General features: G+C 38.0%; 1 protein-coding gene across 1 annotated transcript in view; it reads right to left on the bottom strand.

Moving 5' to 3' along the window:
* Nucleotides 1-18,459, bottom strand: part of LOC126251649 (FAD synthase-like) — an 87,280-nt gene that overhangs the window by 24,361 nt on the left and 44,460 nt on the right. The window contains exon 4 of the mRNA XM_049952203.1: nt 13,727-13,848. Coding sequence (XP_049808160.1) covers nt 13,727-13,848 — 122 coding nt within the window. The remainder of the gene's footprint in view (nt 1-13,726; nt 13,849-18,459) is intronic.

Raw genomic sequence — 18,459 nt, forward strand, 5'->3', positions numbered from 1 at the left:
ACTGTGAGCTCTTTGCTTTCTCTACTTTGGGAGGAGGTAGTAAGAACCAAAACAACAAAAAATTGTCAAGTAAAATGGGCTCTAAAATGCATACCTCAACAATAGTACAATAGTTAAAGAAATATACGTAGGTGATGGAGAACAGACACAACAATCAGAAACTAAGTGGAGTGAATTATGCTTCCTATTCTAATAGATTTTGATTTGTGGACTATAATTTTGCTTGACGAGACAACCTGGTGAAGGTGCATCAGCTGCTGATACAAAGATGTATATAGCTTGTCAAGGTAAGGTGCTAGCAAAAACTGTACTTTACATACATCATAAGCAACAATTGTATTCACAAAATTTGACAAATCCAGAAACAAAATGGGAAGAACTTCAAAAATTATACACCCCAAAAGACAGCAAATTTTACACTGTGCAACTGAGACAGAAATTATATTTGCTAAAAATGAAGGACTGTGAATATATGGGAAGTCATCTGGTACATATAAACTGCATCTAGCTAAACTGAAAATGCAAGTTTAGCAATGAATATTTTAGGTGGACTTCCAGATGAATGGGGCACAGTAGTTTCAGCTTTGTGCAATTTGCCAGACAATAATTTTAAGTGTGCTACAATTAATATGTGTTTGCTTGCTGAAGATGCCAGACACATCATGAATATAATGAAGATAAAAATTCTGCAATGTCCTTGAAAGTTACTACAAGTAATCAAAGGAACCAAAAATTGCCATCTACGGAACAATGCGACAAAAGGACAGGAATAAAAAAAGAAACACAAAAAGATGCTTTTCAAACAATGGAAAACCCTGTATGGAATGTAACAATATTATAAAAGGAAAGTTGTTACCATATAGTGGAGATGCTGAGTCACAGATAGGCACAACAAAAAGTTTGTCACAAGTGGTTCCAAATAAAAATTATTTTTCAGACAGTGATAAAATTATTTTAGTTGAAACCATAACCTTTGCTGATGGCAGAAAAACAGAATCCATGGGGAAAGCTACAGACATTTGTGACAATCTTTTTGTTGTGCCTATCTGCAACTGAAGCACCTCCACTATATGGTGAATAGCAACTTTCCTTTTCTTAAAAAGATGTTTTTGTTTGTTACACCTGTCACAGAGTTGGTTACACATCCAGAAACCAATGAAAAGGTGAAATTTAAGAAAACAACAAACGAAATGAGGTGGTGTTAGAATAAGTGATTCTTGTGGCACACTTATATTGACAATGACAACTTTAATGGATTCTGGAACAACTCAACACATGGTTCCAAATAAAAATTATTTTTCAAATTGTGATAAAATTATTTTAGCTGAAACCATAAACTCTGCTGATGGCAGAAAAAGAGAATCCATGGGGAAAGGTATAGTAAGTGTGAAGACAATTAAAAATGAAGGTTTGCCTGAAGAATTTGTGCCTGACGTCTTCTCTGTGAAGCAGCTCACTGAAAAATGACAGAAAGGTTATATTCAATAAAGCAGGCTCTCGTATCTAAATGAATTTGAAAAACTGCTTATTGAAACTTAACTTTGTATTACATAAATACAAATCCATGTACAGATGACAGAGCTATAAACATAATGAGAAATAATGAATTTTACACAAAGTTACTGCTCTTATGGCATTGTCGAATGATGCACATCAGTAAGAGAACAATTAAAAAAGAAAAAAAGCAGCAGCCCTGAGATTAGAACATTTATGAAAATTGTAACACAAAATTCGAATGAATAAACACCCACTACAAAACTTGTTCATAGTGATCTTATGGGATGTACTGACATTCAAAGTTTGAAAGACTACAGATATTTAATGAGTATCATGGATATGCAAGCATATACACATTTGTGCATTTCTTAAAAAAGCAAGTATGAAGAATGTGAACAATTCAAGACATGGAAGATTCAAATGAAAAAAAAAAAATAGTAAATACTTGAAAAGAATCTGCACTGACAATGGCTTAGAATTCTGTTTGTGTAAATGATCAAAGTTCTGTGAATCTGAAGGAATATAGCATGAAGTAACTGTTACTTATGCACCGCAACAAAATGATATAGCTGAATGACTCAATAGAACATTAATGGATACAGTAAGGTTGCACTTGCTATGAATCAATTTACTGAAAAGTTCAACCCCAGTGTGCATCATTTACATGTAATTAGATGCAAAGTTTTTTCTCACATCCCCAAATAAAGACATATCTGCTCACTAGGCAGATGTGCTATCCATTATGGCACCGTGGCACAGTGCTTTTGCACAACTGCACAGAGTACCCCAGCATGCCTTTCTCCTGAATCCACATTCCCATTCATACCACAGTCCACTTGGTATTCCCCCAAAACTCGAACAGCATTACAGGAGTCTCTCCAACTGTACTGGAGTAGCACCTCAACATTGAACAAAAAGGGGGTTCTGTCTGAAACCCAGGCATAGGTGCTTTAATGAAATGAAAATACATGGTTCAGGAATCATATAGTTTCATTTGAAAATGAACGGAAAAGTTTTTGTACTATTAACATTTTCAAGCAGGGAAGACGAAATGCAAAGTGAAAGAGAAGATTCTAACACTGAAGAGGAACTTCAAGGTCTCTCAAACCAGGAGGAAATCAGAAACTTGTGGAACATCATGAAACTTCACAAAATAGATATAGGCCAACAAAGGATATCACATAAGAAAAAATGGGTTTCAATAAATGTCAAACGTTATACAATGACATTTCATTCCGAAGAAGCACAAATAAACATTGTGCGAGGAAGAAACAATGATGAAACATTATTGTATCTTGAAGCAGTGATAATGATGATTGGTCTGTGGGGCACTCAATTATATGGTTATCAGTGCCCTTACAAATTTTGAATCTTTACTCAGTCAGTCCCGCCACTTTCATGGATGATGATGATGATGAAATGATGAGGACAACACAAACACCCAGTCCCCGGGTGGAGAAAACCCCCAACCCAGCCACGAATCGAACTGTAGTGATTCAAGAATTCCTGTGTAAATTATAGAACCACTCAGCCTTCTACCGTCTTGAACACACGATATTCTGGATATGAGTGTGGGATGGTAGAATCCTACCTACTGCACACCACATGTTTGTGTGTGCAGGTTTAAAATCTGTCGTGGAAAGAACGTAGATGTGGCGGACGAATGGCACTGACGAGTACCTGTTGGGCAATCCATAGATGTTTTAGTGAGTGTGTAAAGAAGAACCATGGAGTATGTAGCTCTGTGCTTATTATGTCATTGACTATTGTTATTAAAACAAAGACAGCTGAAAAAGACCTCTTGAAAACTCTTGATGTAAGCTTGCTATAAGCAAGATTTATTTTCTGATTCATGTTAAGAAAGGTTATGGTATCTAAGCCAACTTTTTTTTAACTGTAACGCAAATTGTTTCCGATGTTCAACTGTACGAGAGACTTACCGGAAGTTATATATTTATGTTGAAAATGAGGGTTTTATTGTGTATGAAAGTCAATGTTGTTGTTGTTGTGGTCTTCAGTCCTGAGACTGGTTTGATGCAGCTCTCTAAGCTACTCTATCCTGTACAAGCTTCTTCATCTCCCAGTACCTACTGCAGCCTACATCCTTCTGAATCTGCTTAGTGTATTCATCTCTTGGTCTCCCTCTATGATATTTACCCTCCACGCTGCCCTCCAGTACTAAATTGGTGATCCCCTGATGCCTCAGAACATGTCCTACCAACCGATCCCTTCTTCTAGTCAAGTTGTGCCACAAACTCCTCTTCTCCCCAATTCTATTCAATACCTCCTCATTAGTTATGTGATCTACCCACCTAATCTTCAGCAGTCTCCTGTAGCACCACATTTCGAAAGCTTCTATTCTCTTCTTGTCTAAACTATTTATCGTCCATGTTTCACTTCCATACATGGCTACACTCCATCAAATACTTTCAGAAACGACTTCCTGACACTTAAATCTATACTCGATGTTAACAAATTTCTCTTCTTCAGAAACGCTTTCCTTCCCATTGCAAGTCTACATCTTATATCCTCTCTACTTCAACCATCATCAGTTATTTTGCTCCCCAAATAGCAAAACTCTGTTACTACTTTAAGTGTCTCATTTCCTAATCTAATTCCCTCAGCATCACCAGACTTAATTCTGTCCATTCCGTTCAACTGCTCTTCCAAGTCCTTTGCTGTCTCTGACAGAATTACAATGTCATAGGCGAACCTCAAAGTTGTTATTTCTTCTCCATGTATTTTAATACCTACTCCGAACTTTTCTTTTGTTTCCTTTACTGCTTGCTCAATATACAGATTGAATAGCATCGGGGAGAGGATACAACCCTGTCTCACTCCCTTCCCAACCACTGTATCCCTTTCATGTCCCTCGACTCTTATAACTGCCATCTGCTTTCTGTACAAATTGTAAATAGCCTTTCGCTCCCTGTATTTTACCCCTGCCACCTTCAGAATTTGAAAGAGAGTATTCCAGTCAATATTGTCAAAAGCTTTCTCTAAGTCTACAAATGCTAGAAACGTAGGTTTGCCTTTCCTTAATCTTTCTTCTAAGATAAGTCGTAGGGCCAGTATTGCCTCACGTGTTCCAACATTTCTACGGAATCCAAACTGATCTTCCCCGAGGTCAGCTTCTACCAGTTTTTCAATTCGTCTGTAAAGAATTCGCAATAGTATTTTGCAGCTGTGACTTATTAAACTGATAGTTTGGTAATTTTCACATCTGTCAACACCTGCATTCTTTGGGATTGGAATTATTATATTCTTCTTGAAGTCTGAGGGAATTTCATCTGTCTCAAACATGTTGCTCACCAGATGGTAGAGTTTTGTCAGGACTGGCTCTCTCAAGGCTGTCAGTAGTTCTAATGGAATGTTGTCTACTCCCGGGCCCTTGTTTCGACTTAGGTCTTTCAGTGCTCTGTCAAACTCTTCACGCAGTATCATATCTCCCATTTCATCTTCATCATCCTCCTCTTCCATTTCCATAATATTGCCCTCAAGAACATCGCACCTGTATAGACCTTCTATATACTCCCCTTCCACCTTTCTGCTTTCCCTTCTTTGCTTAGAACTGGGTTTCCATCTGAGCTCTTGATATTCATACAAGTGGTTCTCTTTTCTCCAAAGGTCTCTTTAATTTTCCTGTAGGCAGTATCTATCTTACCCGTTGTGAGATAAGCCTCTACATCCTTACATTTGTCCTCTAGCCATCACTGCTTAGCAATTTTGCACTTCCTGTCGATCTCATTTTTGAGACGTTTGTATTCCTTTTTGCCTGCTTCACTTTTGAATTTTTGCCTTTCATCAATTAAATTCAGTATCTCTTCCGTTACCCAAGGATTTCTACTAGCCCTCATCTTTTTACCTACTTGATCCTCTACTGCCTTCACTATTTCATCTCTCAAAGCTACCCATTCTTCTTCTACTGTATTTCTTTCCCCCATTCCTGTCAATTGTTCCCTTACGCTCTCCCTGAAACTCTGTACAACCTCTGGTTCTTTCAGTTTATCCAGGTCCCATCTCCTTAAATTCCCACCTTTTTGCAGTTTCTTCAGTTTTAATCTAGAGTTCATAACCAATAGATTGTGGTCAGAGTACACATCTGCCCCTGGAAATGTCTTACAATTTAAAATCTGGTTCCTAAATCTCTGTCTTACCATTATATAGTCTATCTGAAGCCTTCTAGTATCTCCAGGGTTCTTCCATGTATACAACAACCTTCTTCCATGATTCTTGTGTTAGCATGAAAGTCAAATACATCGTTAAGTGATGAAAAGCAAGGTTTGTATGTCTGCCTATTTCAAAGTAGACAGTCTAAAAATTCCTGTACCTAGCGTTGTTCGACGGAGAAGAAGCCAAGAGGGTGTCCAGCATCCAGCTACCCAGTAAAGAAGAGTTGCTGCAAATTCCAAGTAAGTCACCTCGTAAAGAAGTGTAAGGTGGTTTGGGGGAATAAACCAAAATAACCCAGAAACACACACACACACACACACTTTAAGTCGTTAGAATGTTAAGAGAACCCAGGACCCCGTGATCCAGAGGCAGCAATGCTAACCACTAGGCCATGAGCTGCAGACAGAGGAATGGATAGTTGCAATGAATGAAAAAACCAACTTCTTGAAGAATAATGGTGGTTGGAAACTGGTTGAGCTATCATCTGGTGTTATTCCAGTAAAGAATATATGGTATTTAAAAAGAAAATCTGGTAGGAAGTCAATTTTTAAAGCTGATTTAGTTGCAAAGTTTTTAGTCAAGTAGAAGGGGTAGACTATAACACAAATTATGCCTCTCTTTCAAATTTTGAAACAATTCATCTATTGATAGCAAACAGTGCAAGAAAAACTGTCATATTGGTCAGTATGATGTGAAGAGTGCATACCTGTTTAGCAAATCAAAGGAAAATGTATATTTGCTCCAGCCTGAAGGGTTCATCAATAAGGGCTACGAAAGTTTGTTTTCCCAAGTTAAGCAAGTCAATATATGGACTGGAACAAAGTGGTAGATGCTGGGTATGATCATTTAAATAACTCACTATAAAAACTGGGATTTGTTGGAAATGATACAGAGTCATGCGTATACAAACTGAGTGCAAAGGAAGGGAAAGTGACTGTTAGTATGTATGGATGACATACTTACATTGGCACATAATTACAGGGCAAGGCAAAAGGTGAAAACTCTTCTAGAAAGTTGCTCTGAAATGAAGCATATGGGCATGATGTCATACATGTTAAGATTGAAACTTGAAAACAGTGAAGATGGAACAGTTAGTCTCTTTCAGAGGGAATATATTAGCCAACTACTTGACAAATATAGATTTCAAATTACTAAGGGTGCCAAGAAATGGAAATGAATCAAAATATCCTTGATGAAAACTGTGATGATGAAGTTTAAAATCTTCCATATCATGAGCTTACTGGTGAGCTCATTTACTTTCCACAAAGAATTCGACCACACATGGCTTTTTCTTGGAGGCAAATTTGTCACAATATTGTTCAAAATTCAATATAAACCACTGGAATGCTGCAAAATGGTACTAATGTATGTGAAGGAAAGAGCACATAACAAACTTACTTACTGTCCAACTATGGAAGGTAATAAGGTGTGTAAAGGAAACAGCACTTTAAAGACTCCCATGTCGTCCGACTGGTGAAATACCTGAAGCATTCAGCATTCACTAATCTGGAGTCCTGGAACGAGGTGGAACAAACTGCAATTGCACTGAGCACAACAAAAGCACAATATGTGTCAGTGGCAGCCTTTGCAAGAAAGGTAGTTTGGATGAGAGAGTTGCTAAAGGGGGGCAGTGTTAAAAGTTAAACAAGTACACAAGAGCTCCTTTCTCAATTACGTTTCTGTGAAATGAGTGCATCATCTTCCACATTGTTTAAAAAGACAACCACAGTTTGTTCCGTAAAAAAGAAGTCCTGTTTTCTCTGCCTTGGTGGGGTATGCAGTGTTTTGTCAATAAACATGATGTTTTCATTCTACTCCAACAATAATAAACACAATAGATTTTATGGTCTGCATCTTATCTGCATGATAGAATATAGTATGTATCAGTTCCATACCCCGTTTATGGCAACAGACACTCTGCATTTGAAGAAATTGGATGTGGTATACTACAATATTGAATTTTATGTGGTCTCTTTACTCAAATATTTAGAAATGAAATTTTCTTTGCACTTTCACAAGATGAAAATTTTGTTCTTTCTGCAGATGATACAAATGTAGAAATAAAAATAGTACCAGCTCTTGGCCTAACAGCCATTTGTATACTTACTGGAAGAACAAGCAAACTGTAGCTACCTTACAGTACAAGGCCAAAATTTACATATTACGTGCTTCCCCCAGCCCAGGTGAATTACGCAAATCAGTTGGTTCTTTTGCATTAGGTGCGGTCTAGGGTGAACTTTAGGCTGCTTATAAAAGCATCACTTGTTCATGGGTGGTTCTTCAAGAAAACCTGAAAAATCATGCTTTTTGAGTATAAAAAGTACCAGTTGTGGGGATGACCACTTCTATAATTTCTGTTCAAGACAGTTTGTCAAAATTTTTAATGTATGCTCTTAAAATGATATTCTTGGGATACTTTAAAACTATTTTTGATATCATTATCCATTACTGAGATGCAGAGGTTCAAAGTTATCGTAATTATGCATGTAAAAGATGCACATAATATCCCATCTGTGATGTAAATGTGCTTTTAACAAACACGATGACGATATGGCAAGCGTTATCTCAAGGGTTGTGAGGCCACCAAACTATGTTTTTAGTCAGCATTTCTTCAGCATTAAAACTTAATGACATGCTCTCTCTATATACTGGGCATTTCATGCCTATACAAATATGCACAAAGTGGCATTGTAGTGACAAAAATGGGTTAAAGAGCATCTTAACATACCTGAGAGGAACTAGGACTCACTGTCAAAAATTATGTAAAACTGGAAAGACTGCAAATTCAGTAAGATACTTTTTCCTCTTTTTAGATACAAAATCATGATCCACACATTTTCGATGAGTTGCAATCGGTGAGCAAAGTATCCAGAAAAAATGTAAAGTATACAATTTTGAGTTAACTTTATATTATGCATACTTATTTGTTGTTTGTATGTGTCAAAGGATATAAATGTGTCGAAGCATATAAATAAACTCTCAAAGCTTTATCCCAATCTATAGGATTCACTTTCTATAAGCAACACATCCTGTCATAGCAGGGAAAAGAAAGGATACAGCAGAAAAATGCTCCAGTTGGAGCACAAAAAAGGTGGATATGTTCCTATTTAAAACATTATGACAGAAAAGTTGGAAAGCAGCTGCCTCACTCTTCATTCCACCTTCTTCACCAAAAATTTTGGTATGCAAACATATTCAAACTTTTATGTGCTGAAAGAAAGTAGCAGGGAGACACCAGTGGTGGAAGGCTGGGGAGACAGAAGCAGTGGGAGAGAAAGAGACAGGAGACAGTGCCAGTGGGAGAGAAAGAGAGAGAAAACAGTGATAGTGGAAGAGCAAAAGTGACAGTGAAAGAGAGAGATGAATGAAGACAATAATAGTGAAAGAGGGAGAAGATACTGATGGGCACTAAGAGACAATGGCACTAAAAGAGAGAAAGAGATGGACAGAGGCAGAAGTAATGGGATCAAAAGAGAGAAGAGACAATGGAAATGTAAAACACTGATGAGCAGAGATAATAGACAGGCTTGGGAGGTTTGGACCCTCACAGACCAGCAAATTTTGCTTTGTATTTTATAGCAAAGGATGCATTTTGGGCCAAAATCTTAAACATGTGGATGTAGAGGAAAAAACAAGTTGCACCTGCCCCCCTCTCCCCTACCCAAATTTTTGAACTGCTGAAGTATGGTGGAGATAAGGGCAGTGGAAGAGAAAGTCAAAAGGAGACATTACAAGTAAGACAGAAGACAATGGCAGTGGGATATATGGTAAATCAATGGGAAAAAAGGGAGACCAGGTAAAAGAGACATATACAGACAGTGGCAACAAGAGTGAGATGCCGAGTATGAAGACTTAACTATGAAGAGAGACTGGCTTAAAGGATTTGGAATGTTCTGTGTTAAAAGAGTGCAAATATGTTGACATGCCAAAATTTTTGGTGAAGAAGGTAGAATGAGGATTTAGGTAACTGGCTCCCCACTTTTCTGTCAGAGTCTTTGAAAGAGGAACGTATCCACCTTTTCCGTGTTCCAGCAAGAGCATTTTTCCTCTGGTAAGGTATTCTTCTACTGGAGTGCTTTTATACAAAGCATGTGACATATATTTAACTGATTAACTAATTTCACTATCCTAAATTTATGTAACAATAGTTACATGTTTGATATTTCACAAGCTACATTTACATGAGTTAAACCATGCTCATTTACAGTAATATATCAACAAATTAATCAATTTTTGAAAATATAATGTAATTGGATGGATACAAAAATCTACTTGCCAAGCCATGATAGAAGAGCACACATCTAAAAGTACTGAAATTTGCAAGCTTTTGTTTCTCTGGCAGTAGGACTGAAGGGTAAAGAAGAGGGATGAAGGAAAATGACTCTGAACCTCACCAGTCCTTCCCATTCACCTCTCTTCCTTCCCCTTCAGTCCTCGTCCCAGAAGGAGCCACTACTGGCTCAGAAAGATTACAAATTTCAATACCTTTATATGTGTGTTCTCCCACTGCGGCTTGGAGAGTAGATTTTTTCATCCATCCAGTTACATTATATTTTGTGACTTTCTGAATTCTCCCCATTTAATAAACCTCACTCATCCTTTTCACCCCTCTTCCTTCACCTTCAACCCTTCTGCCAGGAGAAGCCACTGGCTCTGAAAGGTTGCAGATTTCAATAGCTTTACAGGTATGTGATCACCACTTGGTGAGTAGATTTTTTTATCTATCCAATTACATTATATTTTCAAGCTCAACAATCACTCTTCCCTATTATTCCATGCAGTAAGTCACCCCTGAGCTGGACTTCTGTATGCAATTCCGAGCTCTTCCTATTTCCTTAACCTCACCGGTCCTTTTCCTTTAGCCTTCTTCTTTCTCCTTCAACCCTTCTGCCAGAAGGAGCCACTGGCTCCAAAATATTGCACATTTCAAGATCTTTATATGTGTGTTCTAATCCCACTGTTTAGTGAGTAGATATTTTATTTCTCCAATTTACAGTAATTTTTAAAATTATTGTTTTGGATCTAGAAACTGAACAATGTTTAACTTGTGTCTGTTTGAAGGCTCAATAATAATTCAAATAACAAAAGGACGTCACAAGAACAGAGTAACAAAGTCGACAGTACATCCTTAAGCATATAATTTTTAGATCAGTCCGGAAAGCTGAAAGAACCATGAGAAGTAAAATAAACATTATATCAAAAGAAGACTTCCATAATACAATTAAAAAATATGACTTCATGTGAAGGACATATATTGGAGAAACTATAGTAGTATTCTACTTTTTTTTATTACACGGCCACTGAAACATTTGAAACATACTGCGTATGGCTACTCTGCTGAAATGATTTTGCAATAGTACCTGTGGCAAGAATCAGTGTCTTACTCATATTAGCAGTGCTGCAAATATAACAAACAACTAGTAACAATAAATAACAAGTAATAACAGTCTGAATCAAAATACTTACTTTAACTGCCTATAAAAACTGCTCATGGTCTACTGGTCCAGCCTGAGCTCTTGGGACAGCATCTGCAGGTGGCACCTTAATAAAAGCTGGATGCCGAGTATCATCCCGACTAGCAGATTTTTTTAATTTATCAGGTTCTACTGAAGAGCAAATACTCCTACATTCAAGTGGAGTGCTCACTTTGGGTTTATGCTGCCATTTTATGTCCATTTCCATCATTCGTCTTTCATAAAAATTTTTTGGAGCAATTGAGTTTCGCTTGAGCTTTTTGATATTAACAGAGTTCTGGTCATTTTTGTTTTGAGGCTTCAATTGGAATAAGCGCCTCATATGAATGTAAATTGCACAGCACAGACATGTAAATGCTGGCAGCAGTGACAGGAAGAAATCACGAAGAGGATCTCCAACAGACACATATTTGTCTGCTTGTGGATCCGGAACTGCAAATGGTGGGCCCATATCGACAAAAATCAAGCAAGGAAATATAAGTCCTACCTCCGAATAGACATGGTAAAAATGTCTACAAAGATCTTCAGGTTCATACCCACACCCAAAAAGATTCACAAACAGTGGAAGAACATGGCTACTGTTATATTCAGAGGCATTTTTAACCATTTCATCTTGTGAATAATTTCTCCATGTGCCAACATGGTAGTCTGAAGTAGTGACTGCATAATTTATGCTCTTTCTCTCACGTGTCAAATTATTCATAATATCACTTGCACCAGAAAGTGTAAAGTTTTCTGCAGCAGCAGTCATATTGATGAATGTCAAATTCTTCTTGGTACTGGGCACGCTAACATTCCAGCGTTCTACAGGAATTCCATTAGAAAGATTTGATGATACTTTTGTAAGGGGTAGCAATGTGTTGTTGAGGTATTCATTTGTCTCATTCTCCCCAGTTTGTGGATGACTTAGAGCGTATTCTACAGTGATCTGAGTACAGTTATAAAATGCAGCCGTACAGCTGGCTCGACAAGATGTCCACTGGCAAAGTGATGAACCACTGAGGCGACGATATGAATGCAGAATGCAAACTGCTGAATGTGGATGAGCAGACATTGCCAGGAAAGCAGAATCAGTGAAAACTGCAAATGATGTGACTGCAAGGGAGAAAGTCACAATGGCTAGAATAGCACAACAACGTGCTTCACACTCCCGCAGCCAGCCTGGGCAACAGCGGCAGAAGCAGCGGCAGCAACAGTGCAAGAACCCACGAACCATCAGCGACTTTTTCTACTGTAATGCACTTTATGCCGGCTTGCAATTGCCTGCCAATCCTTCTCTCCTTGCATCATTTGTAGTTGAGTTTTATAACTCAACTTTTAAGTATCATCTGCATACCATGCAAAGATATCTATGCATGAAAAAAGAGCACTACTCTCAACATATTATTTGTAAAAAGTACTCATGTGATATTTATGCTCTTATCATTAACTTTTATATTTGTGGATATTGTATGAAACAGATGATCAGTTTAGTCCAAAAGTTAATGCACACTGACCTTTTGCAAGGAAAAAACTCTTTCAATGCACTGAGTTCATATTTTCTTCTCAACAATGTTTCACTTTCTAGGGCACAAATCTATGGAAACTGTCACAGGTAACAAAATCAGTATGTACTTACAAGAACACAACACAATGCAACCATAACTGCACAATTAAAAGCTACTTCTCTCAGTTAGCATACACCTACAAGAGCATAAAATCTTAAACATGGAACCAAGACACTTATTCCCGTTGACTGGTCTAAAAAAAGTAAAAGATGGCTAATAAAATCTACAAAGAATAACTCAAATATCACTCAATTAGGAAGATAATATTTTTACTGCTGACGGTATCACTGCACTATTCTGGTTTGCTTAAATATAAGTATCACAGCACTTTCTCCTTGTATTAAAGTCAGCTGCAATACACTTCCTAATACTAAAGCTAGATAAAGGTTTGATTCTCTTCAGACAGGTCAGAATGGTAAGTGACATCCAGCTTAAGTGAGGACCTCACAGCAGAGCAAAGTACACCTCTTATGTGGGATCAATAACACTGTTTATTTCATGAAGGGTGCCATGGCAACAGCGTCAGGGAGCTGATTCATATCTGACATGCAAAGTGCAAGGCTGATGAAGAAATCTTATATTCATGTTCCACATACAAGGACCAAGGACACATCAAATGTCACATTACTTACGTCTTGTATTTTTAAAAAGTTCACTGAGTAAAACAAATTCTGTATAAAAGTGGAACATATACTTCAGTTAATCATGTATCACATACATTGCAGATGTGTGGTTAAGTTGCATCATGCTATCTCCCTTTTTTTCTATCCAGAAAAATAAAGACTCTATCAACGATAACTTCCTTTCTCACCAATTGACGTACGAGTACATTCATATATTGAACATCGTTACAATAATGAAACATTGTGCATACCAAATGTCATAAAGCATATGATAATGTAAAACAGATGGATATGCTTAGCGAAACAGGCTACATTCATTCTTCTCTCAAGAAAAAGATGGTATATATTTTTGCAGATGGAAATTAGAACTATATGTTTGCCAAACTACCCAAGTACAATGCTACAAACTTACCCGACATCATACAGAGTGCAGTAAGACACAGACATTTCTTGGAGAAATAGCCAAACATCTTGATAATCCCAGTCCAGCAGAGGAGACACACGCATTACTTGAGGCCAGTCATTATCTGTCATCTGTAAAGTACTCTTGTTACACAAAGGCATGATATGTCTTTATTTACAGATGGGGAAGACAAGGAAATAAAGAAGAAAAACAAGATGACATAGATATTAATGAGGGTGATATTCATATGCTGGTTTGCACAAAAGGAGTTTTGAATCCCCAGAGTCCTTAAATTATGACTATTGTCTGAAATACTAATTCATTATCAGAATTTGTGCTACATGTTCCTCAGCTTATTAAAAATATGAAATCTTTTATCTATTAAAATATGGAATCAATTTATCTTGTTAGTTGTTTCATTAATCAACAGAAGGGAACTTTCTTATTATAATCAAAGAATTCTATACAGGGTGATTCAAAAATGCATGTAAATATTTCAAGGGTGTATTTGTGAGGTAAATATAAGACAAAAATGTTCTATACAATTTTTTCCATACTTGGCTTATTACAGAGTTATGAACAAAACAGGATAATACATTCAATACAACGTAAGGTATTTAATTCCCAGAGTTCACAGTTTAATTACAGTGCATTTGGACTAACAACGCAAACTGATAAATAAACGTGACGTAACAAACTGAAACAATTCCTCGCGAACACTGTATTAATTTAGGTCCTGTTGATTGAACTACAGCAATGCACAATAACTAAGGAAAATTGAAGCATTTTACAGACTGTACTGTACTGTACTGTATTTGCACAAATCTTAATGCAATGCATGTTCAAAATGCTGTCCCTGAACTTGCAGACAGACCCGTGCTCGTCGCATCAATGATCTCTGCACATTACACAGTCCGTTCAACTCTCCACGAATAATTTCACAACCACCTTCAATTCTTTGTTGTAGCACTTCTCTGTTCGGTACTGCAGAAGAATACACCAATGTCTTTAGTCGGCCCCATAAATAAAAGTCTAAAGGGTTCAGGTCAGGTGATCTGGCTGGCCAAGCAATTGGTCCTCCGCGACCTATCCATCGATGTGGGTACGCAGAATTGAGGTACGCCCTTACGTTGCGGCTGTAATGGGCGGGAGCACCATCGTGCATAAACCACATGGTGGCTCGTGTTGCAAGAGGGACATCCTGTAACAATCCAGGCAATTCTCCCTCCAAAAATTCGCAGTACGCGTGCCCATTCATCCTTGGAGGCAGAACATGAGGTCCGAGTAAGTAATTCCCCACAATACCACACCAAATGTTTATGGAGAATTGATGTTGATATCCACGCACAATTCTCGCGCCAGGATTCTCGACAGCCCACTGGTGCATATTATGCGAATTGATTACACCCGCACGAGTAAACATGGCCTCATCTGTGAATAATATCCGCCGAATGAACATTGGATCATTCAAATGACGCTCTTGTAACCACTGGCAGAATTGCTGACGGCGAGGATAGTCTTCAGGTGTCAATTCGTGCACTTTTTGCAGGTGAAATGGATGCAACTGTTGTCTCCGAAGCAGCCGCCATACAGTAGATTGTGGAAGTCGTACAGCTGCACTAATTTGTCTCGTACTGATAGATGGATCTTGGTCTACCAGGTCCAAAACATGTTCCTCGACGTTCACTGCATGCTCAAGTGGTCGACCTGAATGTGGCCCAGGACGAATGCCATACTCCCGCATACGTCTGTCCACAGATACAAACGTCTGATGACTTGGTAACCGTCTTCCTGGAAACAGCTCACTGTACCTTCGTCTTGCTGCAAGTGCATTTCCATCTGCTGCACCATACACAAGGTGCATATCAGCATACTCACTGTTTGAGTACATCATGTGCACGAAACCTTTAGCCTTCCGACGATGAATGAACGACAGGACGTACTTTTCCGTTACCAACAACATCAGCGCCATCTTCCGTACAGTAGGAGTAAACATCACGTGCAAACAAAAACAAACACTATTCATGCAGTTTCGAATCAACTGTTGGGAGATACGTATGTGAATTACGTACCAGAATATGGCATCCTGCTGCTTGCACTGCCGTCGTTTTGATACGGACATGACTTTCGTATTTAACGATAACTCTGGAATTAAACGTTTATGGAAAAACATTTATAGAACATTTTTGTCTTATATTTACCTCACAAATACACCCTTAAAATATTTACATGCATTTTTGAATCACCCTGTATATTTTCATATATGCCTCATGACCTCCACATCTGGTTATTTTCTTCCTTTAGCCAATTAAATGTTCACACCCACATTGTTCACACACACATTCTTTATTCTACATTAAAAGATTGGAAATAATGTGCTACTTATCACATGGCAGCCCAGTTATACCAATAAAGAGTGATTGGCGGAACTATTACTCATAGCTCCTGAAAGCAAGTTATCCTTCATCCACCAAAAGAAATTAGAGCTAGCAGGATGTTTCACAGCTTAGACAGGTATAGTTACCTAGGACCTCAGGCCAAGGGGGACACAACAGGAAATGATGAGAGAATTCAACAATGACATTGCCACTTCTAAATTCTAACTGTAGGAATGGGATCACCTATTGTCACTGTACAAGATGTCCCACTTGTAAGGGGCCCAGTGAAAAACTTAATAAAAATCTTAATAAAAGAGGATATGACACTAAATTGGTGCATGACATATCTTTATGGTTGAGAGATGAGAGTACATTGCAAGACATGCCAGAAGTGACTTCACCCACCTGAATATGCAGTTAAACATGGCACTGCATGTTTGCAAATCTTGCTGCTGGAGTATTGGATTTCATGGCAGATGTTCTCATATAACTCATCAATGTGGCAGCACCTGTAAAATGTGGCAACATGTGTGTTTATGTGTGGGTCTTGTGTTGCAGTGTAAAGTGATTTACTTTTTGTGGTGTTCTGAGTGACTTGCTTCTTCAGGTGGTGTTTGATTCTGACGATGTGTTGAAAGTCCGTGGAAGAACATGTCTTTCCTGTGAAACAGTACTGGGTAAGTGGTTCCTTTCAAACATGTCAGCAGCTGTTTTTAGAACATCAAAGCTTGATGATGATGCTGGAACCAAATGGAACATTGCACAGTGGGGAGCACCGGCAGTTATCAAAAGAAAGTGTGGCTGAGTTAAAGACACAACTTTCGGCATCACTCACAATCTCTCTTCACCGATCATTTCACGAATCTGGACTACCATGTAGCATGTGTCACAGATCTGCTAAGCAAGCAGGCATACAAGTTTACTGTTGTTCATGAACGAATGCAGACCTAAACTGATAAATGCCTAACATAATTCCATCGGTATCAGTGATTTATCACTGAAAGGTGACAAAGTGCACATGGTACAGTGGTGAAGTGTGGCTTCACTTGTCAGGATACGTGAACTCACAAAACACATGTTTATGGAGTAGTGACAACCAGCAAGCAGTCATTGAGGAACCCCTCCATTCGCAGTAGGTGGGCATGTTCTGTACACAATGACAGTGGTACATTTTTTTATTTATTTTTTATTTTTGCCCCCACTACTGTTGCCAGTGAAGTGTACCAGGTATTGTATCAGGAATTTGTGAACCTGCTGTATGATGAATAACTGACACTTGGCTGATGCCAGCAAGATGGAATAAGATGTCATATGTCTAAAGTGTGAATGGTTGTTTGTGTAATTATTTTTCCCCTCACAGAGTAATTTCCAAGGAATTATGGCCCTCAAAGTTATGTGACTTGAAACATGCTGTCTTTCTTCTGGCGAGGGGGGGGGGGGGGGGGTGTCACCTTAAAGCACGTACAAGAACAAACCACATGCATCGATGAGTCACCTGAGAACTTCCGCTGCGAAATCCAGGCAGTCACGCCCAGTACTCTGGCAGCAACATTCACAAATATGGAGCACTGTGTTGAATTGTGTATACAGGTGAGGGGAAGTCACTTCCAGAATCTATTATAATGTACCTTCATATCTCGACCATAAAAGTATATCATGTACAAATTTGGTTTCATATTCTCTTTTACTAAGATTCTTATAACACTTTTCCTTGGGCCCCTTGCGAGTGGAAAACCCAATGAATTATACAGGATGTTTAAGTGATGATAATATAAATTTTCAGGGTTGGTGAAGAAGGGCAAATGTATCAATCTGAAATAGGGAGAACATGTCTGCAAATGACTAAGTTATAAGAAGAAATAAGAAAGATTCACTTTTATTGTTGGTTTGATGACAATGATAAAAATCCAGCTACGAACTCTTTTTAAGGGACTGGTCCGTGAATACCCGGGGAAACCCCGAAAAAATTTTCTGTTTTCTAAACAGTGTAACTCAAAGAATAAGATTTGTAAGCCGATATAATGCTTACAACCTTTTAAGACATATTTTGGGAACATTTTTATGAATGAACCACTTTTTTTACTTGTATTTTTTTGTTGCAAGTGAAATAACCCATGCTAATTATTTATGTACGCCATAGGTACACATCACTCAAAATACAAACAAAGTAGAAGGTTTATTTTTTTCCTGTCAGTTCTTTATTCTATTATCTTCAAAGCAGACTACTGAAAAGATGGTGCTGTCATAAACTGTGGTAGAAAATAATTTTAAGTGTGATCATCAAAAATTCAGAGTTTTTCTTCAAAAATGCATTTTATTTTCAAAGTTAAGTCACAAGAGTAGTCTACTTTTTAGTTAAGCATG

The sequence above is a fragment of the Schistocerca nitens genome, chromosome 4 (assembly GCF_023898315.1).
Source record: "Schistocerca nitens isolate TAMUIC-IGC-003100 chromosome 4, iqSchNite1.1, whole genome shotgun sequence".
NCBI classification, from domain to species: domain Eukaryota; kingdom Metazoa; phylum Arthropoda; class Insecta; order Orthoptera; family Acrididae; genus Schistocerca; species Schistocerca nitens.